General features: G+C 39.3%; 1 protein-coding gene across 2 annotated transcripts; it reads left to right on the top strand.

Moving 5' to 3' along the window:
* Positions 1-652: 652 nt before the first annotated feature.
* On the top strand, positions 653-22029 carry LOC108269628 (hepatic sodium/bile acid cotransporter). Of its 2 annotated transcripts, none has more exons than XM_053682629.1 (7): positions 653-796; positions 13817-13878; positions 14072-14523; positions 15575-15779; positions 17615-17793; positions 19205-19404; positions 21747-22029. In XM_053682629.1, exons 3-7 carry the CDS (start codon positions 14117-14119, stop codon positions 21812-21814), a joined length of 1059 nt encoding a protein of 352 aa, XP_053538604.1. In that variant the 5' UTR covers positions 653-796; positions 13817-13878; positions 14072-14116; the 3' UTR covers positions 21815-22029. The 2 variants fall into 2 exon arrangements, with proteins under 2 accessions (XP_053538604.1, XP_017331084.1); XM_017475595.3 differs by lacking the exon at positions 653-796 and adding an exon at positions 11087-11203.
* The last annotated feature ends 29 nt before the right edge of the window (positions 22030-22058 follow it).

Genomic DNA, 22058 nt, shown 5'->3' with positions numbered 1-22058 from the left:
TCTAAGTAAATATAGTGTTTTGATTATATTTAATGCCACTGTAGTAATTTGTTGGATTCTAATTGCTGTTTATTTACAGAAAATCCCTTTTACAGGTTTTGTGCCAGTATTTTACAGTAAAATGGCTGCAGTTTGTTGTATATAAAATTTACATGAAATAAACACGAGGGAGACCTAGTATGAGTAATATGTAATCTTATTGAGAATTCACTGGGCTGGTGGACTGTATGAACAGATGTTCACCTAAGACACACAAACACACATACACACACACACACACACACAGAGGCCTGGTGTGTATGCAGAAAACAGAAATTAATCTGTTTCATATTCTGTTTCATGAAAAACTCTTATAGGGTAATGTACATGCAAGCACTATAAACAAAAAAAGAAATGTAGAACAAACATAAAATTTACTCATAATGTTGAGATGGTGTGTTTGAAAGTGTCCGTTCTCGACGAAAATCCGGTCACAGTGACACAGACAAGGTCAGGTTATTGTTAAAGAGTGAAACCAAACAAAATAAATATTGGAGCCAAGCTACACCTGCAAGATAAGGGTTAACATACGTAATGGTGTTCTGGGACAGCTAACTCTAAACATATTGGTGTCTGGGTCAACCTGATCCTAAGAACACTGTATAAATAGAAGAGCTTCAACTCTGGTTTTTGAGATCGCATTTTGGGACGTCTCAAACTGTGTGGATCTCGTGTGGTGGAACGGAATGAATATACCTGGACCCTTGCTTCTTCTCACTCAGGGCTGGTGTCTTATTTTTCTTCTCCAATTGAATATGTGAGTATCTGTTTCTATGTTAAGTGTCTTCAGGTAATATTCAAAATTTGAGCCAGCAAGTTATGGAAAAATGCTGATATATATAGGGTACGGCAATACTTTAAAATATATATATTATTCATTACACATCTCTGGCAACCAAAGCTGCCAGCATTTACCATAAAATACACTGTAAAATGATAATGTACAGTAATATCACATATTTAATGGTAATATATTAAAACCAAACAGTGTTAATTTGATAATGTAAAAAGTTTGCCTGTTAATTTCACACCAAAAAATCTGGCTATATGTATCTATATTAGGGCTGCAACTAACGATTATTTTCATAATCGATTAGTTGGACGATTATTTTTCGATTAATTGGATGGGGCGGGGCAAACTTTTAGTACCATTTTTTTTGTTTATTTAAAATAAAATCCACAAACTGAGTGTTACAAATATAAACTTCAGACTAAAACTTTACACAACTGTTTGTCCAAAAGAGAAAAGAACCCAATACACACACACACACACACACACACACACACACACACACACACACACACACACCAGAATTGTATATTATTAATGTAGGACTGTAGTTTAATTGGGTGTTTTTTGTGCATCCATAAACATATATAACATTTATTTTATAGTATTTATTCATTATGTTTATGGATGCATAAAAAGCACTGAATTAAACTACAGTCCTAAATTAATAATAAAAACTCACTTTCATTGCACCTTGTGGTTTCTGTTACTCACTGCCTTTAGACATACTATTTTACTTGTGTTTACTTTTGATCATAATGTTTTAATTAGATATTACAGATCTTACTTGCGCTCCCACTCTGTATCAGCGCGTCTACACCGAGCATGAGGAGCAATGCGGCCTCGTTACTAACACATCACTTCTCTTATAATAAACAACAGAATTTACACTGCAAGCGTGCAAATACTGCATATAATGACAAACTTAATAAACTAAACTGAACCTTTTAAGCAACTTGCACCAGTTTCCCCTGCCCCTTACACACAGTGGAGCATTTTGGATATAAACATAAGTTTGTCCTCGTGCATCAGTTTGATTTCCACAGTGTTTAAAATTTCCCCCTGCCCTAAAGGACTTGGAGGTTACACACTTTCTTCCTTAGTCACATGATGTTTTTGTCTTCGTCTGATGGTGACTGAGGTCATGTTGGGAATAAAAGGTAACGCTGACAGAAAGTAAACTGAAGAAAGTCATTATCGGTGACTCTATGTGTTTGCTAATGCTAGAGTCATGACGTCATGCGCCGTCGTGACTTATAATTCCGGTTAGTAAAAAAAAAACGCTAGTGTTATATTTGAGATGATATTACCTTTCTAAAATCCACACACTAGGCGGTAGAGTACACAGTACATAGTGTAAGGGTATAGTACTTAATTTGGGACACACCTGTGGGACACACAGCCATCGAGGGACATGGCCGGATGATTAGTGACCATGATCACCGTCTCGCAAGCCTGACTGAGAAGGTAGCTTGGCTAGACTAAACCGCGCAGTTTTCTACGGCACCGACCACACGCTTACCTCCCACTCCAGCGCCGGAGAAGTACGACGGATATCCAGCATGCTGCCGCGGTTTTTTACTCCAGTGCTCCCTGTTTTTTTTTTTTTTTCAACGTACCCAGACACGACGCAGAATCGGAAAATAATCCACTTCATGGAACTCTTAACCGGGAGAGCTCTCCTCTGGGCCACAGCGGAATGGGAACATGAATGGAATGTCATCAGCACATATGACCAGCTGACATCACGTTTCCGCACTGTATTCGATCATTCTCCAGACAACCGGGAGACTGTGGAGGAATTATTACCCTTGACGCAGGGATCACGTTGTGTGGTGGATTACGCTCTTGAATTTCGTACTGTGACCGCTAGGAGTGGATGGAATCAACCCGCTCTAAAGACTATGTTTCGCCGGGGATTAAATGCCGACATTGTAACAGAGCTGGCGTGACGCAATGATCAGCTGACTCTCGACTCACTCATTAACTTCGCTATACGCCTGGATCATCTACTACGGAGCCGCTGCTCCATACGCAGCGAGGCGGAAGTACCACTGTCTGAGAGCCCTCGTGAACCCATGCAGCTGGGACAGACTCGGGTGAAAACGCAGGAGAGAGAACGACGGCGCCGTGAACATTGTTGTTTCTACTGCAGCGAGAAGAGCCACTTCGTGCAACAATGCCCTCTCAAACAGTGCTCTACCTGAGGGGAAACCAAAACTCCCAAACAACCTCAGTCAGGGGTGAGTTTAGAACCCACTGCCCAGTACTCAGTTCAGTCTGCATTTGTATAACCAGTTATATTAGAATACTCAGGCATTTCCCGTATTTTAGAGGCGCTGATCGACTCTGGAGCGGTGGGGAATTTCATCGACCAAGAGACAATACACCAATACAACATCCCCCGTTCGTCCTCTCAGCACCCCCACCATGTCCAAGCCATTGATGGAGCCCCCATTGGAGATGGTTTAATCACCCACTGCACCAATCCTATTAACCTCTGCACCAGCGCTCTTCATCAGGAAAAAATTACGTTCCATGTCAATGTGACTGCCCGGCATCCAGTGGTTCTCGGTCTTCCTTGGCTCGAACATCACAACCCACAAATTTCATGGAATCAAAGGGAGATCACTCGCTGGTCAGCTCACTGCATCAATCACTGTCTCCAAGTCCCTGTGATCACCTTAGCGTCCACATCCGTTGAGAGCCCTGACAGGGTGGACAACGTTCTGATCTCCAGTGTTTACCACGACCTCATTGAAGTATTCAGTAAAAAGAAGGCTAGTGGACTACCTCCTCATCGAGATTACGACTGCACAATCGATTTGCTTCTAGGCACTACACCACTGCGAGGGAGAGTCTATCAGTTAACAGTAACTGAACAAAAAGCCATGGAGGAGTACATTCAGGAAGCATTGCACCAAGGTTATATACGACCATCTACTTCTCCAGCATCAGCTGGGTTTTTCTTCGTAGAGAAGAAGGGAGGATGTTTACGACCATGCATCGATTACCGAGGACTAAACCGGTGTTGCATCAAGTACCGTTACCCACTACTTCTAGTACCAGCCTCTCTGGAACAACTACGCACTGCCACCATCTTCACGAAACTGGACTTGCGCAGTGCATACAACTTGGTCTGGATTCGAGAAGGAGATGAATGGAAGACTGGGTTCAGCACAACTTCAGGTCACTATGAGTATCAGGTCATGCCGTATGGGCTTTCTAACACTCCCTCGGTCTTCCGATGTCTAATTAACGACGTGTTACGTGACATGCTGGGACGCCATGTGATCACCTACATAGATGACATTCTAATATATTCTAACTCCCGGGAGGAACATGTTCACCACGTCCTCCAAGTTCTACAGCGACTGCTCCATCATCAATTATATGTTAAAGCTGAGAAATGCGAATTTCATAGAACCACCATGGCGTTTCTGGGATACATCAGCCCCGAAGGGATCTCCATGGACCAAGAAAAGGTCCAGGCAGTAGTAAACTGGCCCACACCCACAACGATCAAGGAACTACAGAGGTTTATGGGGTTTGCAAACTTCTACCGAAGGTTTATTAGGAATTTCAGTGCCATCGCCAACCCCCTAACGTCCCTGCTAAAGGGGAAACCCAAACGTCTGTCATGGAATCCAACCGCCCAAACTGCCTTCAACAAGCTCAAGAAAGCCTTCACTACTGCACCCATCATCAAACATCCGGACCCATCTAGACCGTTTATAGTGGAGGTGGATGTGTCAGAGACCGGGGTAGGAGCCATTTTATCCCAGCGGCTTGGAGAGAGGCCAAAGCTCCATCCAGTGGTATTCTTCTCGCGAAAGCTTTCCCCCTCTGAGAGAAACTACGATGTGGGAAATCATGAACTCTTGGCAGTTAAGTGAGCGCTGGAGGAGTGGACACTGGTTAGAGGGGGCTACACATCCCTTTGTTACCTTCACAGACCATAAGAACCTGGAGTATCTTCGCACTGCAAAGAGACTCACACCCCGCCATGCCCGATGTGCCCTGTTCTTCACTAGGTTTCACTTCACGTTATCATACAGACCAGGGTCCAAGAACATAAGAGCTGATGCCCTGTCTCGTCTCGACCACACTGAACGTGTCAACGAGCACGAGGAGTAGATCATCCGTCCTTCATGTATCATCAATGCGCTAGAGTGGGATCTGGACCAGGAACTAGAGGAGATTCCCCAGTCGCAAGTACCTGTAAAACGTCCCCTGAACAAACTTTTTGTACCCGAAGAGTACTGTCAAGAACTCATCATCTGGGTGCACACGGTACTTGGTACAGGGCATCCAGGGGCACAGCGCACACACCATCTCCTAAAGGAGAAGTACTGGTGGTCCAATATGGAGGGAGATGTATACAAGGTGGTGGCATCCTGTTCATCTTGCGCACAGAATAAGGTACCTCGGACCCTCCCAGCCGGGAGGCTCAAGCCCTTACTCATACCCAATTGCCCATGGTCACACATCAGTTGGCTTCGTAACAGATTTACCAAGATCCCAAGGAAATACCACAGTTCTAGTCACAGTGGACCGGTTTTCCAAGTCCGTACGTTTTATTCCATTACCCGCTCTCCCCACCACCTTCGTGACAGCCGAACTTCTATTCCAGCATGTTTTTAGATATTTCGGCATTCCGGAGGAGATTATCTGTGACAGGGGCCCGCAGTTTACTTCCAGAGTGTGGTCCAGCTTCATGACTAAGATGGGAGTAACGGTGAATCTCACCTCCGGATATCACCCACAAGACAAGTTGAAGGAATCAATCAGGAATTAGGGTGACTCTTCCGTACTTTCTGTGCCAATAACCCCAAGTTTCTGCCATGGGCCGAGTACGCCCAAAATTCACTACGTCATTCGGCTACCAATCTCACTCCTTTCCAATGCGTACTAGGTTACCAACCTCCACTGTTCCCATGGAACGTGACTCCCACCGCAGCTCCCGCCATTGACCAATGGTTTGAACGTAGTGAGCGTGTCTGGGCTGACACCCACCGACGCCTGAAAGAGACCACAGACACATACAAGCGCGAAGCAGATCGCCACCGCAACGAACACCCTAATTACCAACCAATCAATAGGGTGTGGTTGTCCACCAAGGACTTAAGACAACCTCATAGCTGTAAAAAAAAAAAAAAAAAAAAAAAAACTAACGCCAAGATACACTGGACCATTCAAGATCCTCAAGCGAATCATTGAAGTCACTTACCGTCTGGAACTGCCACGACACAGCCGCATCTCCCCCTCATTCCACGTATCACGTCTCAAACCTGTTGTCAACGGTCCATTAGCTACAGAAGTACCATCTGAAACTCCTCCGACCCCTCTGGAAATTGATGGACAACCGGCTTACCGTGTCAAGAAAATCATCAAATCTAGACACAGGAGAGGCAAGCTGGAGTATTTGGTCGAGTGGAAGGGTTATGGATCTGGGAACCTAGCATTGTTCCTCAAGCAGGACATACTGGATCCACAGCTTACTAAAGACTTTCACGCAACTTATCCTGATCTCCCAGGTCCATGACCCCGGAGTGAGCCCTTTGGGGGGGGGTTCTGTTACAGCTCAGTCAGATCAGAACTCAACTTCCCGAGATGCAACACTCACTTCTCATGCATGCATACGCTCACCATCCCCGGAGTTCTGATCAGACACACCTGGCACCAATCTCACACACACACACACACACACACACACACACACACACACACACACACACACACACACACACACTCTCACACTATCACAGCTAGTACTTAGGGATGTCATTCACCTAGAGTCAATGCAAAGTATATGTTCAGTCAACTCGTTTCTCTGCATTACCAAGCCGATCTAGTTAGTTAGTCTTCTCGTTATAATCGACCCTTGTTTCCGGTTTCGACTACGCTCTCTGCCTGACCTCGTTTGTGTTGTTCGTCCGATCGCTTGACCATTGCCTGTCTTATGACTACGTTTCTTGAACTTCCCGATACCACGCTCTACACCTGCCCCCCGCTTCTGCTTCCATGCCGATTCGTGACATTTCTATAGTAACAGTTTATACACAGGGACTTAATCTGACACTTAAACTGAGACAAATAATAAATGGATTTAAAAATGTATTGTTTCACAAACTAATAATATATATTAGTTATTGTATGTATGTATGTATGTATGTATGTATGTAGTCTTGGTTACACTTTCAGAACTGTAAACCACTATTGAATTGTGTGAGAGTTTGTTCATTGATAAACACTGTTCTGGCAAATTGCTGTTATATAAGCGGCTTAATAGACTATAGACCAATTTGAGGGGTGGGGGGCATGTATTACTTTTGTCTGTTTTGTGTTATTGCTTAATAGTAATCTACTTAATCTTAAAAGCGTATAAATATATACATATTTCCATGAATATACCATACTTATTTGATTAACCTTCACATTTTATCCATATAAATGTAATTAATATACATTATTAATTATATATTATTTAAAAAAAGACTAATGCTGAAGTCTAGAGGTTACATACTTATAACAAATAATTAAAATAAATACTACTGCAACATCCTAAAGGTGAAATACTTATCACAAATAAAATAACAATCATGATGATGATGATAATAATAATAATAAAAAAAAAGACTAATGTTGGAATCTAGATGTTAAATACTTACCACTCATACTTAGTACACATTTTATGACGAGGTGGTGGGAGTGAAGTGATGAGTATGAGGTTTTGAAATTTTTAGCTCGATCATATATATTGGAATTAAACTAGAACGGATTCGGACGGGCCTCCTGATGAATTCCTCCTCCTAAACGGGTTTCACAAGCTACTAGGAGTGGCTTCTTCGTTGTCCTCTTCATCCCTACTCCTCCTCCGGCTTTGGACGGGAATCAAAATGTGGCCTACAACACATGGCTGAAGTCAGTTCTGTTGACACTGATACGAACAGGGGATGCAGGCGTAACAGAAGGGGGTGGGATCATCGCAGTGGATGGTCTTCTTAAAGGAGATAGCCTCCTCACAGGGGTTGATGTTACAGGAGATATCCTCCTCACAGGGGTTGGTGTTATGGGATGAGAATCTCACAGGGGCTGGTCTTTTAAAAGTGGGTGAGATTCTCAGTGCAGATGGGCCTGGTAAAGGGGTTGGTCTTATACTGGATGTAGTTCTTAAATGGGATGGAAATCTCGGAAATCTCACAGGGGTTGGTATTTTAAATGTGGGTGAGTTTCTTAATGCAGATGGGTCTGGTAAAGGGGATGGGCTTCTTGAAGGGCATGGACTTCTAAAAGGCACCTCATGCTCATCAACATCTTTCTCCTCCTCATGCTGGTCAGGCATGTGGACGTCGTCCTCGTCATCACTGTCCACGGTGCCCTCCCCCATCCCCCTCTCCCTACCTCTCCCCCTCTCCCAATCCCCCCTCTCTCCCTCACTCTCTCCCCATCTCTCTCCCTCACCCTCTCTCCCCCCTCTTTCTCTCTCCCTCTCCCCATCCTTCCTCTCCCTCCCTCCCTCCCTCTCTCCCTCACCCTCTCTCCCCCCTCTTTCTCTCTCCCTCTCCCACATCTCTCCCCCATCCTCCCTCTCTCTCCCTATCCCCCCTCTCTCTCCAAATCTCTCTCTCCCCCTCGCCCCCTCTTTCTCACTCTCTCTCCCTCTCTCTTCCTCACCCTCTCTCCCTCCCCCATACTCCCTCTCCCTTCCTCCCCCCTCCCTCCTCCATCTCTCCCTCTCCCCATATCCCCCTATCCCTCTCTCTCCCAGATGTGTTTTAAAGACATCTTGCAAAAGGGGGACCTCGGTCAAATGATAATACCATTTGGGGGGCCTTGCCCTGGAAAAGTTTGGGAACCACTGCCTTAAGGCAGTACTTTTTTTTTTCTTGAATTTTAAGTTTTTGACAATAATCTAGTTAATTATAAAAGTTAATAATTGCTTTACAGTTTACCAAATAATTTGTTAAAATCGTTTCATCTGTTTGTTGTGATGACATCACTTCCTGTTTTGTATGTAAACTCCATAAAGGCCTGTGTAATGTAATGTAATTTTATTACCTTAACAATTAACCTTGATTATTTTTTTGATTTTTTTTGTTTCAAAATTTTCCAAAAAGTTAAGGAAAATAAATAAATAAACCTTCTCATTTTATCTGACAAATTTTAGTTCACAGCAGAGTCCCAGATCAATCAATTTGTGCTTTTCACACACACACAGTACATTGGAATGAGTAAGCAGTTTGAGCAACCAGAGCTGCTCATCAATTTTAAGAGGCGTCTACTCTTCGATAACTGACATTTTGCGAAACACTCATTGCGAAACACCTTTAACACAATTAGTGACGACGTCTTAATGTCAAGGTTGGCTAACTGAATTGAGTGTTTCTTATTAGGTGTTTCTGAAAGTGAAATTTAAATATATTTCCAAATCAGTGGCTAAATTACATTAAACAATAATAGCAGTAAACACACCATAAAATGCACATTAGACTTGTTATTGTGAATGTGTTACATAGATAGACAGGTGCTTGCTAAAGAAAATAAGCAGGGAGATAAAGTTCAAAGAGATAAAAATTAATAATCAATAAGAGTTACCGAGGAGAAATCTGTAAGACCTAACATGTTCAGGATAAGCAATAGATAACTTGCTTATGATAAATTTGCTTAAGAGAAGATGTTCAGACTCTGGTTGGACCTTCTGGACCATAATCAGGTAGTAAAGATGTATCAGGTAAACTGTCAGTGTTCACCATCAGCTCGAAGTCCTGCCCTGTGTTTGATATGCTCAAGGCAAAGCGGGCTGAAGGTTGGAGATGGGAGCTCAATGAACCCTGTTTGAGGCATGACACAGAAACCGGACTCCCGAACACGTTAAAGCTAAAAATGACGTCTTAAATTTATGTCATTTCATCTTCACGGTACTCAGTTCTGTTTTCCTGAGAAATCAGGAGTATTGTTTTAGCAGTGGTTTTAAGGTTTATCTTGATATCTAACATATCATCTCAAGAATGATCATGTAAAAATATTTGATCATTTTCAGATGTAGCCTGTAACACTTGTTGATGATGAGATCAGAGGAGAATGACAACACTGGTTTGAGCTGACAGGAAGTCTATAGCACTCTTTACAATCGTAGAGAGCAGAAAAGCCACTTGAGGTGGATGGGCTAGCAGAAGACCACATCAGGTTCCACTCCTGTCAACTAAGAACAGAAATCTCTAGCTGTCATGGGCACAAACTCACCCAAACTGGTCAGTTGAAGACCGGAAAAAGACCAGGTGGTTTTGGTGAGAGTGTGCCCATGATAGCCTCAGATTCTTCTTCTTGGTTGACAGAACCAACAAGGCGTTTCCACTCACAGAACTGTCACTCAATCAATGTTTTTTGTTTTATACACCATTCTGTGTAAACTCTACAGACTGTTGTATGTGAAATTCCCAGTTGATCAGCAGTTTATGAAATACTCAAACCAGCCCATCTGGTCCCAACAACAATGCCACGTTCAAAGTCACAGAGATCCCACTTTTTCCCCATTCTGATGTTTGATGTGAGCATTAACTGAAGCTCTTGACCTGTATCCGCATGATTTTATGCATTCTGCTGCTGCCACATGATTGGCTGATTGGATAATAGCACGAATGTTAAAGTGGACAGTGAGTGTATATTAATAAAATTCTAGAGTAGTCACTGTGTACTAGTATGAAAACATTCACACTAGGTTTCCTGTCTGTCTTCTTTCTTGTTTGATGTAACTACATCTACATGGACATTTAAAAGCACAGCATGGAGAAACCACTGCTCAGTCAGAACACAAATCTAGAGCTTATGATTTGTTATAATTCATTTTGTGCTGCATGATTGATGTGGGGTTTTTTTTCCCCCCACACCAGCAGTGATAATGACTTGGAATGGGCTCTTTGCCCAGATCTCAATGAGTATGAATGCAAAAAAAAACAAAAACACAATTTGGGGAGGCTTACATGCTTTCTAAAACACAGCCATGGATACTTTATATTCCATATAACAGATTTACTAGCAAAACAAGCCATCCCGACAAGCCTCTATAGAAACCCTGTAACGTGTTATATAAAAGAACTTCATTGAAACTCTCTACACACAGTGACCGTTTGTTTGATTCACAATGATTTAAAATAGTTGGACGTGGAGTAAAAAGTCCTAGTGGGATGGCATAGTGACAATAACACACCATGTGATTGCAGAGTTCACAGCAAATGTTTTGAACAGTAGAAAAGGGAGGTGGGTGGGGGCATTGAGAATGTGTGTGAGACAAAAGTAAGAGGGAATGTGAGAGTACAGAGATGTTTTGGAGGTGCACTATATTTGGAGACTATCTTTGTGCAGTCAATTTCGGTAAGAAAACCCCATTTGCTGCATTTATAATGTGGATAATTGTTGCTTTTTCTTTATTTCTTTTTTTTCTTCCTTCTTTACCATTTTATTCATTAAAACATTTATCTTCTAGTATATCCAATATATTAAAATGAATGAATTCATATATGAAATTCATATATATCAATATATGAAAATGAACGAATATACGATCTGATAGGTTGCAAAGAGTTTAAATTTAAATGAGTTTGCAAAGTTGTAAAAGTCCACATGTTATTTATTTAGATCTTGGATAATCATGAATCCTTTCCAGACTGATTTGAACCTACTCGGTGTTCAATCTGGACTTTTCTGTTTTACTTAGAAGCACTTGTTTACTGAGGTTGTGTGTTTTTATGCAGAGGGAGCCATACTCTACTTTTTAGCCATGAAATCTCTTTACTGCTTTACTACATTTTGAAAGTGAAACTGAAAAACTGCCTACAACACGTGTAGCAGAGTATAACAGATTAAAGCACTCTAAATGTGTGTCTGTGGTAATCTGTGAAGAAGATCATGTGAAACGGATGTTGTTACCGCTCCTTAGCAGCAGCATGATTGATTTGCTTGGTTGTGTTCCCTTCAGCATGGAGATTGGAGGCTATTGGAGAGTGCTTTAACCTCCTTTTCAGATTCTCTAGTAGCTAGCTGAAACTCACAAGTTCCTTTGGGTTATTATTTCCTTTGAGAAACTCTGGGCCAGTGTGCCTTCAGCTGGATGAGAACAACATAAAGTTATACGTTGCATTAGTATACAGAACGTATTAGTTTTGGTCACACTGAGACAAATATCTCTCTTTCAAGCAATCCCTGGAAAAGAAGGCAACACAATACACGGTACCCCAAAAGTCTCATACACAAGGGAAATTAACATCATTTATTATATTATTTTTTTTAGCGAAATGTCTTCCAAAATTTTTCATTCTTAGTTTATATATATATATATATATATATATATATATATATATATATATATATATATATATATATATATAAATAAAATTTTTCCAGATAACCTTTATTAAGAATGCCTTTGACAAAAGAAAAACGCATTGAAATCGTTCTCATGGCTGGAACGGGAAGTCACAAGGTTGCGATGGACCTGCAATTACATGCATAACACCAGATGTATTAACACGAGTTCATCATGAGTGTGAGAGATGACTCCGTGTGTGTTTACAAAGAAGATGCTTTGTAAATAAAGTTAGATTTTACTATTTAAAAAAAGTGTTAATTTCCCCTCTGTATGGAGACTTGGGAGACCCTGTAGTAACGGCAAACAACATTCAGACACGGATCATAAATAACACTCATAAGTTATAACAGCGCGGCGAAACAATTAAAAACAGGAGCATCCATACCAAAACAAAGTCCTTATAAATAACGGTTTACATTTAAAAATCTGCTAATGAGATGAATTTCAAGATGATCCTGTGAGCAGTTCTGTGATAGTGCGGTACTACAATGAATACTGTCTTACCAAATCCAGACATCATCGATCTAAAGAAGATCTAAAGAAATGTGACAATAAGAATGGAAATTGTATTTCATGTCTTGTATTTGGATGAAAATACAGATTAAGCAGATTGAATTTGACCAACCCTGCTGAAAAATACAATAGAAACCCTCACAGAATTTGTAATGGTTATAATGGTAATTGTATTGGTTTTAATGGAAACTGTAATGGTCTCTACTGGTAATTTGTTGACTTCTATTGGTGGCATGTTATGTCTAATAGATACCATCAAGCACCAATAATGGTAATGTTAATAGTCTTAATGGTTAGTTGATGGTTTGTCATGGTATTTGTAGTGAGTGGAAACCACTCTATTGGGGTTTTTTTTTTTCATCAGGGAAGAGTTGCCTTGTATACAGAAATACTCCAGTATTGCCTTTCTTGGCACTGAAAGCAGAGGGCAATCATTAATTTGACAGAGATTTAGCATTTGTAATTTCTAAACAAAAAACAACTAAATTTAACCTAGTTTTAATTTTAGACTTCTTTTATTATAGTTGGTTTTATTATAGTTGGTTTTATTATAGTTGGTAATATGATCACTGTTTAATAGAACGCTAAGTATTTATATGATGACACAAATTTTGTTGGTTTGCCCTGCAAGGCCTGTGTTTGAAATATTTGAAAGGTCAAATGTATATGTGTATATATATATATATATATATATATATATATATATATATATATATATATATATATATATATATATATATATATTCTGATCATTTAGGATTGATTGAGACTTTGCGGTATGGTTGCAATTGCTTTTTTTTAAGATCTGAGTGCCACTAGTATATAAATACAAATCAGAATCGGAGACATTATTGTCAAAAGCATTAATATATACAGACCCTGAAATTGAATCTTGTGGAACTCCAGCTTTAACGTTCATCTTATAAAAAACAACAATCGTTTACTGTAAAATGTACCATTTACTTTGTGTAAACAGCGTCTTCTCATCATAAGTTCAGTGAATCATCTAATGTTTAAATCACTTTATTTCAACAAACTTTTTTAGTTTCTTCCTCACCTTTTTTATGTGTTCGTTCCTTGATTTTCTTATTCTTGTCTTGTTGTAGGGAACAAGACAGCAAGAAAACAAGAGTAGAGTGAACAGGAGGGGAAAAAAAAACCCAAGAGGGTAGGATCTTACTGAAAACTTCAAAATTTAATACTCTGAAATGACTATACATTTGGATTATAGCTACATTTCCATGTAACTTCCACAATCAATTGTTTTTATATGGTTTACAAAGTGCTTTAAAGTTTAGAGAGATTTTATCCAATTAAAGGACTATTGAAGGGAAAATGAAGTAAATATTTGTAATCTTCAGTACAGAGCACAGAGTCCGCCATATTGGGAACCTTCTAATGCAGTGATGAACGTGACAGAAGATTACAAAAGTTATGTCAGCTACAGCTTTAACTACAGCCTTGACAATGACACATCAGGAAATGGCACCATTGGAGCTTTCCAGTATCCCTTCTCTCCAGTCATGGACAAGGCCATCAATGGCATCACCATCATCATCCTCTTCATCACTATGATTTCCCTGGGCTGCACCATGGAGATAGATAAGATCAAGCACCACATCGTCAGGCCGAGTGGTGTGGGCATAGCGGTGGTGGCTCAGTTTGGAATAATGCCTCTCATAGCCTTCTGTCTGGCCAAGATCCTCCAGCTCGAGTCTATTGAGGCCATCACTGTACTCATCTGTGGATGCTGTCCTGGGGGAAATCTCTCCAACATTTTTACCTTAGCTCTCCAAGGGGACATGAACTTAAGGTAATTTACACTGGTCTACATTGAGGAAACATTTCAGAGGTGTTTTAAGATTTCCGTTCGAGCATTTATTAGCATTTAAGAGGTATCAAATGGGTGAGTCCATGATTGTGGTGTCATTTGTTTCCTACTGATATTACAAATACTGTATGCATGTAAAGTAAAGGTAAAAGACACTAAAAGACCGAGGTAAAGTGTTCTATACAGCATTTAAACAGCATTTTGGCCTGCACCAGCTGAAATATAAATACACTTTAAAACATAATCTCTTCTATTTAAATATTACTTCAAAATTATGAATATTTATGCATTTATTTGTAAAGCTATTTAAAATCTCATGAAGTAAAAAGTGTAACTCCATGAGCCATCCATTTTAGATTTCGAAAAACGTACTTAAAAAAAAAAAATATATATATATATATATATATATATATATATATATATATATATATATATATATATATATATATATATATAAGGACTTTTTTGTTCCATGACATTTACTCAACCCTGTTACCTGAACACATTGACCTCTATGAAATATATCAAATAATCCACAAGAAACAAGTTCAACAGGAATTTCTGAATTTCCAGAAGATCATGGGAACAGTACGTTTTTAAAGAATAAATAAGTTTTTCATTATTTTCCCCCCATGATATTGATAGTTACTCATGTATTTGCTAATTCTATGCTTAAAAATTCACACTTTTAATTTAAATCCTGTTACTCGTTTAAGAGCAAAATGCAACCAATTTCAGCAAAAAAAAAAAAAAAGTAAATAAAATTATATATTGTTGCTGGAGATGGGTTTAACATATTCTTGGAATGGTTAAATGCATGTTTTTTTTTATTCAGATTGAGATTTTTTCAATATTTACAACGGCTAAATGACACTCCAATCGCGGAATCTCCCAAATAACCCAAGATCAGTTCATTCACTGAAGTCACAGACTAGTTTGTGGAACACTACAGGGTTCCTAAGCTTTTGTTTAAATGCTATTGTTAACACCTGCAAAGAATAATATAAAAAGTGACACAAACTCTCTTCTACAGTATTGTGATGACCACATGCTCTACAGTTTTGGCATTGGGTGCAATGCCTCTTCTCCTGTATCTGTACTGCCGAGGGTTCTCTGGTCTGGAGAATGTAGTTCCCTACTCTGGGATCTCCATCGCTCTCATTATGACCATAGTGCCCTGTGCTATAGGAATCGCCATCCACCACTGGGCACCACGTTACTCTCAAATCGTAATTAAGGTATACTGCAACTCAGGTGCAAAACGTGTACCTTTTTATTTTATAATTCACCTAGAACTTTCATTCATCTATACAACCTTAACACTGCTGAAAAATCCAGCTTAGTCTGACCTGCTCCCAATCTTTTCCAGCTGGTTATTAATTTTACAGCTTCCTTATTACTTGACTAAATTGATTAAATAAATGTTTACGATTTTCTAATTGCCTTACTATTGTGTCATTTCCTTAAAAAATAACTTTTCTATGATGTAGCATTCGTAACAGTCATTTGCAAATTGGTTCAGTGTGCACCTGTCTTAATTTATAAATGTCCAGCAAAACAACCTCTAAATTTCTTGTTACTGTAAATTACATTTCTTTTAGTATGCCATCTTTTGCACTTTGTTGCGTATTACACCTTTGCTGTAAGTTTAGAAAACACTGTCCTACAATAAATTAGTAACAAATCTGGGAGTACAGATGCATCACAAAAAAATTTAATATCGTGGAAAAGTTCATTTTTTCCACATTATTTAATTCAAAAGGTGGAACTTTCATATATTCTATATTCATTACACATAAAGTGAAATATTGCAAGCGTTTTGTTTGTTTTAATCTTGATGATTATGGCTTACAGCTCATGGAAATCAAAAATCCAGTATCTCAAATATTAGACTAAAGAATTTATAATTCAGAAATGTCGACCTTCTGAAAAGTATGCTCATTTATGCACTCAGTACTTGGTTGGGGCTTTAATCCTTTTGCACGAATTACTGCATCAGTGCGGCATTGCATGGAGGCAATCAGCCTGTGGCACTGCTGAGGTGTTCCGGAAGCCGTTATGCAGTTATGGGTTGCTTTGATAGCGGCCTTCAGCTCGTCTGTATCGTTGGGTCCGGTATCTCTCAGAGATTCTCTATGGGGTTCAGGTCAGGCGAGTTGGCTGGCCAGTCAAGCACAGTAATACCATCCTCAGCAAACCAGTTACTAGAAGTTTTGGCACTGTGGGACGGTGCCAAGTCCTGCTGGAAAAGGAAATCAGCATCTCCATAAAGCTTGTCAGCAGATGGAAGGAGTGCTTTAAATCTCCTGGTAGACGCTGCATTGACTCTCGACTTGAGAAAACACAGTGGACCAACACCAGCAGATGACATGGCACCTCAAATCATCACTGACTTTGGAAACTTCACACTGGACTTCAAGCAGCTTGGATTCTGTTCCTCTCCACTCTTCCTCCAGACTCTGGGACCTTGATTTCCAAATGAAATGCAAAATTTACCTTCATCTGAAAAGAAGACTTTGGACCACTGAGCAACGGTCCAGTTCTTTTTCTCCTTAGCCCAGGTAAGACGCTTCTGACGTTGTCTCTGGTTCAGGAGAGGCTTGACACTAGGAATGCGACACTGTGCCATTTCTGTATTATAAATTCTTTATTCTAATATTTTGAGCTACTGGATTTTTTGGAGATACTGGATAAAGATTAAAACAAAAAAAGGCTTGAAATATTTCACTTTATGTGTAATGAATCTAGAAAATATGAAAGTTCCACTTTTGGAATTAAATTAATTTAAAAAAATTTTGAGATGCACCTGTAAACTGTCTGTAAAATCAAGGATTCAGTTTTAAACACAAACTAAAGCTAGCACCAGTGAAAAATCTTTCAACTGCTGTAACTAGGCTTAATGACCATCCAGGAAAATGCCTCTTTATGCAATTTTGATATAGGCAGTTGAGTTAGGCTCACATTTATAATAATATTCCTGTACTGTATTATAATTCTGATTGAGGCTTCGGCTACAAATCACAGCACTGAATTTAATTCACTGAAACATCAATGACTCTTATCTTTTCAACAGGCTGGTTTTAGCATCTTGCTAATAGTCACTGTGGCGATTGGTGTGATCTGTGGCATCACTTTAGGAGCAACAGTGTGGATTCTGTTCTCTTTTAAAATGATAGCTGTGGGTTTTCTCATGCCTTTCATAGGCTACCTGTTGGGCTACACCGTGTCCGTCATTTTCAAGCAGAATGGCCCGTGAGTACCAAGAATGTCTTTTAAAGCTTTAAAGCAAAGATACATCATTGTACTTTCCTCTGAGATGACTAATGTCCATGCTGAAATGTAATCCATTATTCCAGTATTTCCAGTATTTTACATCTCCTCCCCACGAATTCACAACGGCTTGTGGGACATTCTAAATGCTTACCGTGAAAAAAGCTTATCATGGCTTAATGTACCAAATCTCACACGCTAACCTTGTCATAAACACTATCTACTGGTTAAAGGACGAAATAGCAATTGAAAGACAAAAAAAAACATCCAGTATGTAGCAGATCTGTGGACGTAAATGTCTTTTTGATGAGACGAGTAAGATGAGAATCGCCAGACTGCTTTGATTTATCAGGAAGGCTCCAGTAACTTTTTTTTCTTCAAGTTATTCAATCATTAGTAGGCTATCGCCACCATACAAACAATTTGCTATGCAACTACAGACTGCACAATCACAACTTATTCGCAGATATAAAGGGAAAAAAAAATCCAGGGTTTTAAGATGTCAAAAATCAGACTCTTATTGAAGAATCGCAAAACCCGAGATGTCTGCAGATGATCTCATGAAGCAATGTTCATGCTTTTATTCAATAATAAAACAATTACCTGATTAGGCGGGGGTTTTCCCACGTTTTCTTTTATTACATTTCTGACGTCTCTCCACAGTTATGTTTCTTTCTTCATATCTTATCTATAATTGTGGTGCAAGTATGGCCAGCTTATTTAAAAAAAAAAAAAAAAGTTTTTATTTTACTGACTTACGTCATGGATTTCAACAATACAGCTTAAGAAATCTCTACCAACAGATCAGAAACAACAGAGCAAGCCTAGAAGAAAAGGATACATTCATAACTGAAGAACTTTCACAAGTTAGAGTCACACTAGCTTGATCTGCTTTGATTTTAGTTTCTCTGATTAACATACTGATTTAAGTATAAGGAGCAGTGGTAGCTCAGTGGTCAAAACAGTGGACTCCTGATTGGAAGGCCATGAGTTTAAGTCCCAGCACTACCAACCTGCCACTGCTAGGCCCTTGAGCAAGGCCCTTAACCCTCAATTGCTCAGTTCTATAAAAAAAAAAAAGGAGATCAAATGTCAGTCGCTCTGGATAAGGGTTTGTGCTAAATGCTGTAGATGTAATGATTTCTCTCATATATCTCATATATTAGTCACACATGATTGGATCTTCCTTTTCATTGCTTAAGCTATACCAATTGATTTCTTTAATATATACCATTAGCAAATAGAACAGAATGTGTCTAACGTAGATTGTGGATTGAAAGACTAGTTAAATAACAGCTTATCTGTCACATATGAATGGATCTTGGTAAGTTTGTTCAACTTGATTATTATAAAAGACACACTAGACAGTTGCAGTTTTCTGCTGTCTCTTCAGGTGCAGGAAGGCAATCGCTATGGAGACCGGCTGTCAAAACATCCAGCTGTGCTCAGCAATTTTGAAAGTGGCTTTCCCTCCAGAGGTCATTGGACCCCTGTTTCTTTTTCCACTGGTTTACATCGTATTTCAGGGTGCTGAAGCTCTCCTACTCATCTTTATCTTCAGAATGTACAAAAGGTTTAAACCCTCAACTGAAGGTGAGATATCTTGCCAGTCTGTTAAAGGTAAATTGAACAAAGGTCACAAATATGGCTGCTGACCTGAAAGAGCCTGTAGTACTTTGTCTAGATCAGGGGTTCTGAAACCTTTTGACTGTAAAATATATTCCACAGACACTTAGTGCACCTCATTTAATTCATCAACATAATCCAACTATCCAAATATAAAAAATAAATCTAGGGATACTGTATATGGTTCGGATTAAACCCATTCAGTTTAACTGACCAGTCAAATTGGCTAATACAGTGCCCTCTACTAATATCCATACTAATTATCCCTTGGTAAATATGAGCAAAGAAGGCTGTGAAAAACTGTTTTATTGTTTAAGCTTTTGATTTTTTTATTCAAAAAATTCCCCAAAATACTCTGCTCTCATGGATATCAAACAATTGCAAACAAAACACAGGTTTATTTTGAAAAAAATCTTTGTTATATATAGGTGTGGAACAATTATTGGCACCATTTTACTCAATACTTTATGCTACCTCCCTTTGCCAAGATAACAGCTCTGAGTGTTCTCCTATAATGCCTGATGAGGACCTTCATTTTGTGGTCAGTAAACCATTTTTGTGTTGATTTTGATGTATGTTTTGGATCATTATCCTGCTGGAAGATCCAACCATGGCCCACTTGAAGCTTTCTGGCAGAAGCAGTCAGGTTTTCATTTAATATCTGTTGATGTTTGATAGAGTCCATGATGCCATGTCTCCTAACAAAATGTCCAGGTCCTCTGGCAGAAAAACATTAAAGAGCCACCACCATATTTAACTGTGGGCATGAGGTACGTTTCCATATGGCTACCTCTCTGTGTGCCAAAACCACCTCTGGTGTTTATTGCCAAAAAGCTCCATTTTGGTTTCATCTGACCATAGACCCGATCCCATTTGAAGTTCCAGTAGTGTCTGGAAACTGAAGACACTTGAGTTTGTTTTTGGATGAGAGTAGAGTCTTTTTTCTTGAAACCCTTCCAAACAACTTGTGGTGATGTAGGTGACTTCAGATTGTAGTTTTGGAGACTTTCTGACCCCAAGGTGCAACTAACTTCTGCAATTCTCCAGCTGTGATCCTTGGAGATTTTTTGGGCACTCGAACCATCCTCTTCACAGTGTGTTGAGAGAATATAGACAAACGTCCAATTCCAGGTTGATTCATAGCATTTCCAGTTGACTGGAACTTCTTAATTATTGCCCTGATGGTATAAACAGGCATTTTCAGTGTATGTGCTGTTTTCGTATAGCCACGTCCCATTTTGTGAAGCTCACCAACCTTTTGCTGCACATCACAGCTATATTTCTTGTTCTTACCCATTGTTATGAATGACTAAGGAAATATAACCTGTGTGTTACCTCATATTTAGACCCCTATGAAACAGGAAGTCATGGTTGAACAATTTCCTGTTCCCTAGTCACTCAGGTGTACTATAAAAATCTAAAATATCAATTGGAATATTCTTCACGTTTATTTTTCTCATATGAATTCATAGCGGTGCCAATAACTGTTCCACCCCGATATTTAACATTTTTTTTGATAAACCTGTGTTTTGTTTGCAGTTGTTTGATATCCATGAGAGCAGAGTATTTTTTGTGAGTTTATTAAACAAAAGATCAAAAGGTTAAACAATGAAGACAATTTTTCACAGCCTTCTTTGCTCATATTTACCAAGGGTGCCAATATTAGTGGAGGGCACTGTAACCAAAAGACCACTATAATAAATATAGTAAATTTGATAATGGCGTTTCACGACTAGAGTTGTGTTTAATATGCCGTGGAATGTCACAAGTTAGTTCAAATTACTACATAGTTCCCTCAACAACCTTTTTTTTCCATCTCTTGACTCTTACTAAGACAACAAATAGAACTCCACCACCAACACGTCTAGTCCTTCTTGTTCCTAATTTTGTAGGATTCAAATACCATTAAAGCACACTTTAATTAAGAAGGAAGCAAATGAAGAATAGCTGTTCCAGACGTTTGACCTTGCTGTGACCTTGACCCTCGATTTTAGATCAATCCCAAAAATGTAAATCAGTTCATCTGCTGGTTAATATAGTAACTTTGATGATATCGTGCCATGATTTCCGTCACTGTAACAAATATAACAATAAGCATACCCCAGACCCCAAGGGGAACCCGGAGTGCTTTGAGAACTTCTGTTGGTCCAAAGCCGTCGAATGAATTGATGAGCTGATACAATTCTATTTTTAGTTTGAACTAACAGAAGATTGACACTCCAGCATATGTACTGTACAAACCTGGTCTGTATATTCTGTATCTTTCATTCATATTTAATTCCTCATTCTTTATGGTGTTTTTGTGGCAGATCCTGTAAAAAAAGCTGAATTTCTGGTAGTGGACCACACAGTGGAGATGGTGCAAGTTTCTTATTAAGACATCATATGGATTGAAGTACAATACAAGGAATATAGTGCAGACCATTAAACCAGACTTACAAACAAGCAACAGGATGACTGACAGGATGAAGTTTGTTTGAGCATCTTGTTAACGGTGCTGATGTGGAGCTTGGGGCGAGTTCTGCATTACTCCATCCACATCTACTCCAAACATAGGGCATTTAGAGCTGGTTGTTTTTTTTAAAATGTGGAATCCTGATGTTTAAAGATGATTTTCTTCA

Source organism: Ictalurus punctatus, chromosome 9, assembly GCF_001660625.3.
Source record: "Ictalurus punctatus breed USDA103 chromosome 9, Coco_2.0, whole genome shotgun sequence".
Lineage (NCBI taxonomy): Eukaryota > Metazoa > Chordata > Actinopteri > Siluriformes > Ictaluridae > Ictalurus > Ictalurus punctatus.
The sequence above is the reverse complement of the archived record's forward strand: the minus strand, read 5'-3'. Positions and strand labels throughout refer to the sequence as shown.

Excerpts from the sequence above, each read along its gene's own strand:
- LOC108269628 (XM_053682629.1), top strand. The coding sequence starts at position 14,117 with ATGAACGTGACAGAAGATTACAAAAGTTATGTCAGCTACAGCTTTAAC. Across the intron at positions 14,524-15,574 it reads CAAGGGGACATGAACTTAAG|TATTGTGATGACCACATGCT; the intron begins GTAATTTACACT and ends TCTCTTCTACAG. Across the intron at positions 15,780-17,614 it reads ACTCTCAAATCGTAATTAAG|GCTGGTTTTAGCATCTTGCT; the intron begins GTATACTGCAAC and ends TCTTTTCAACAG.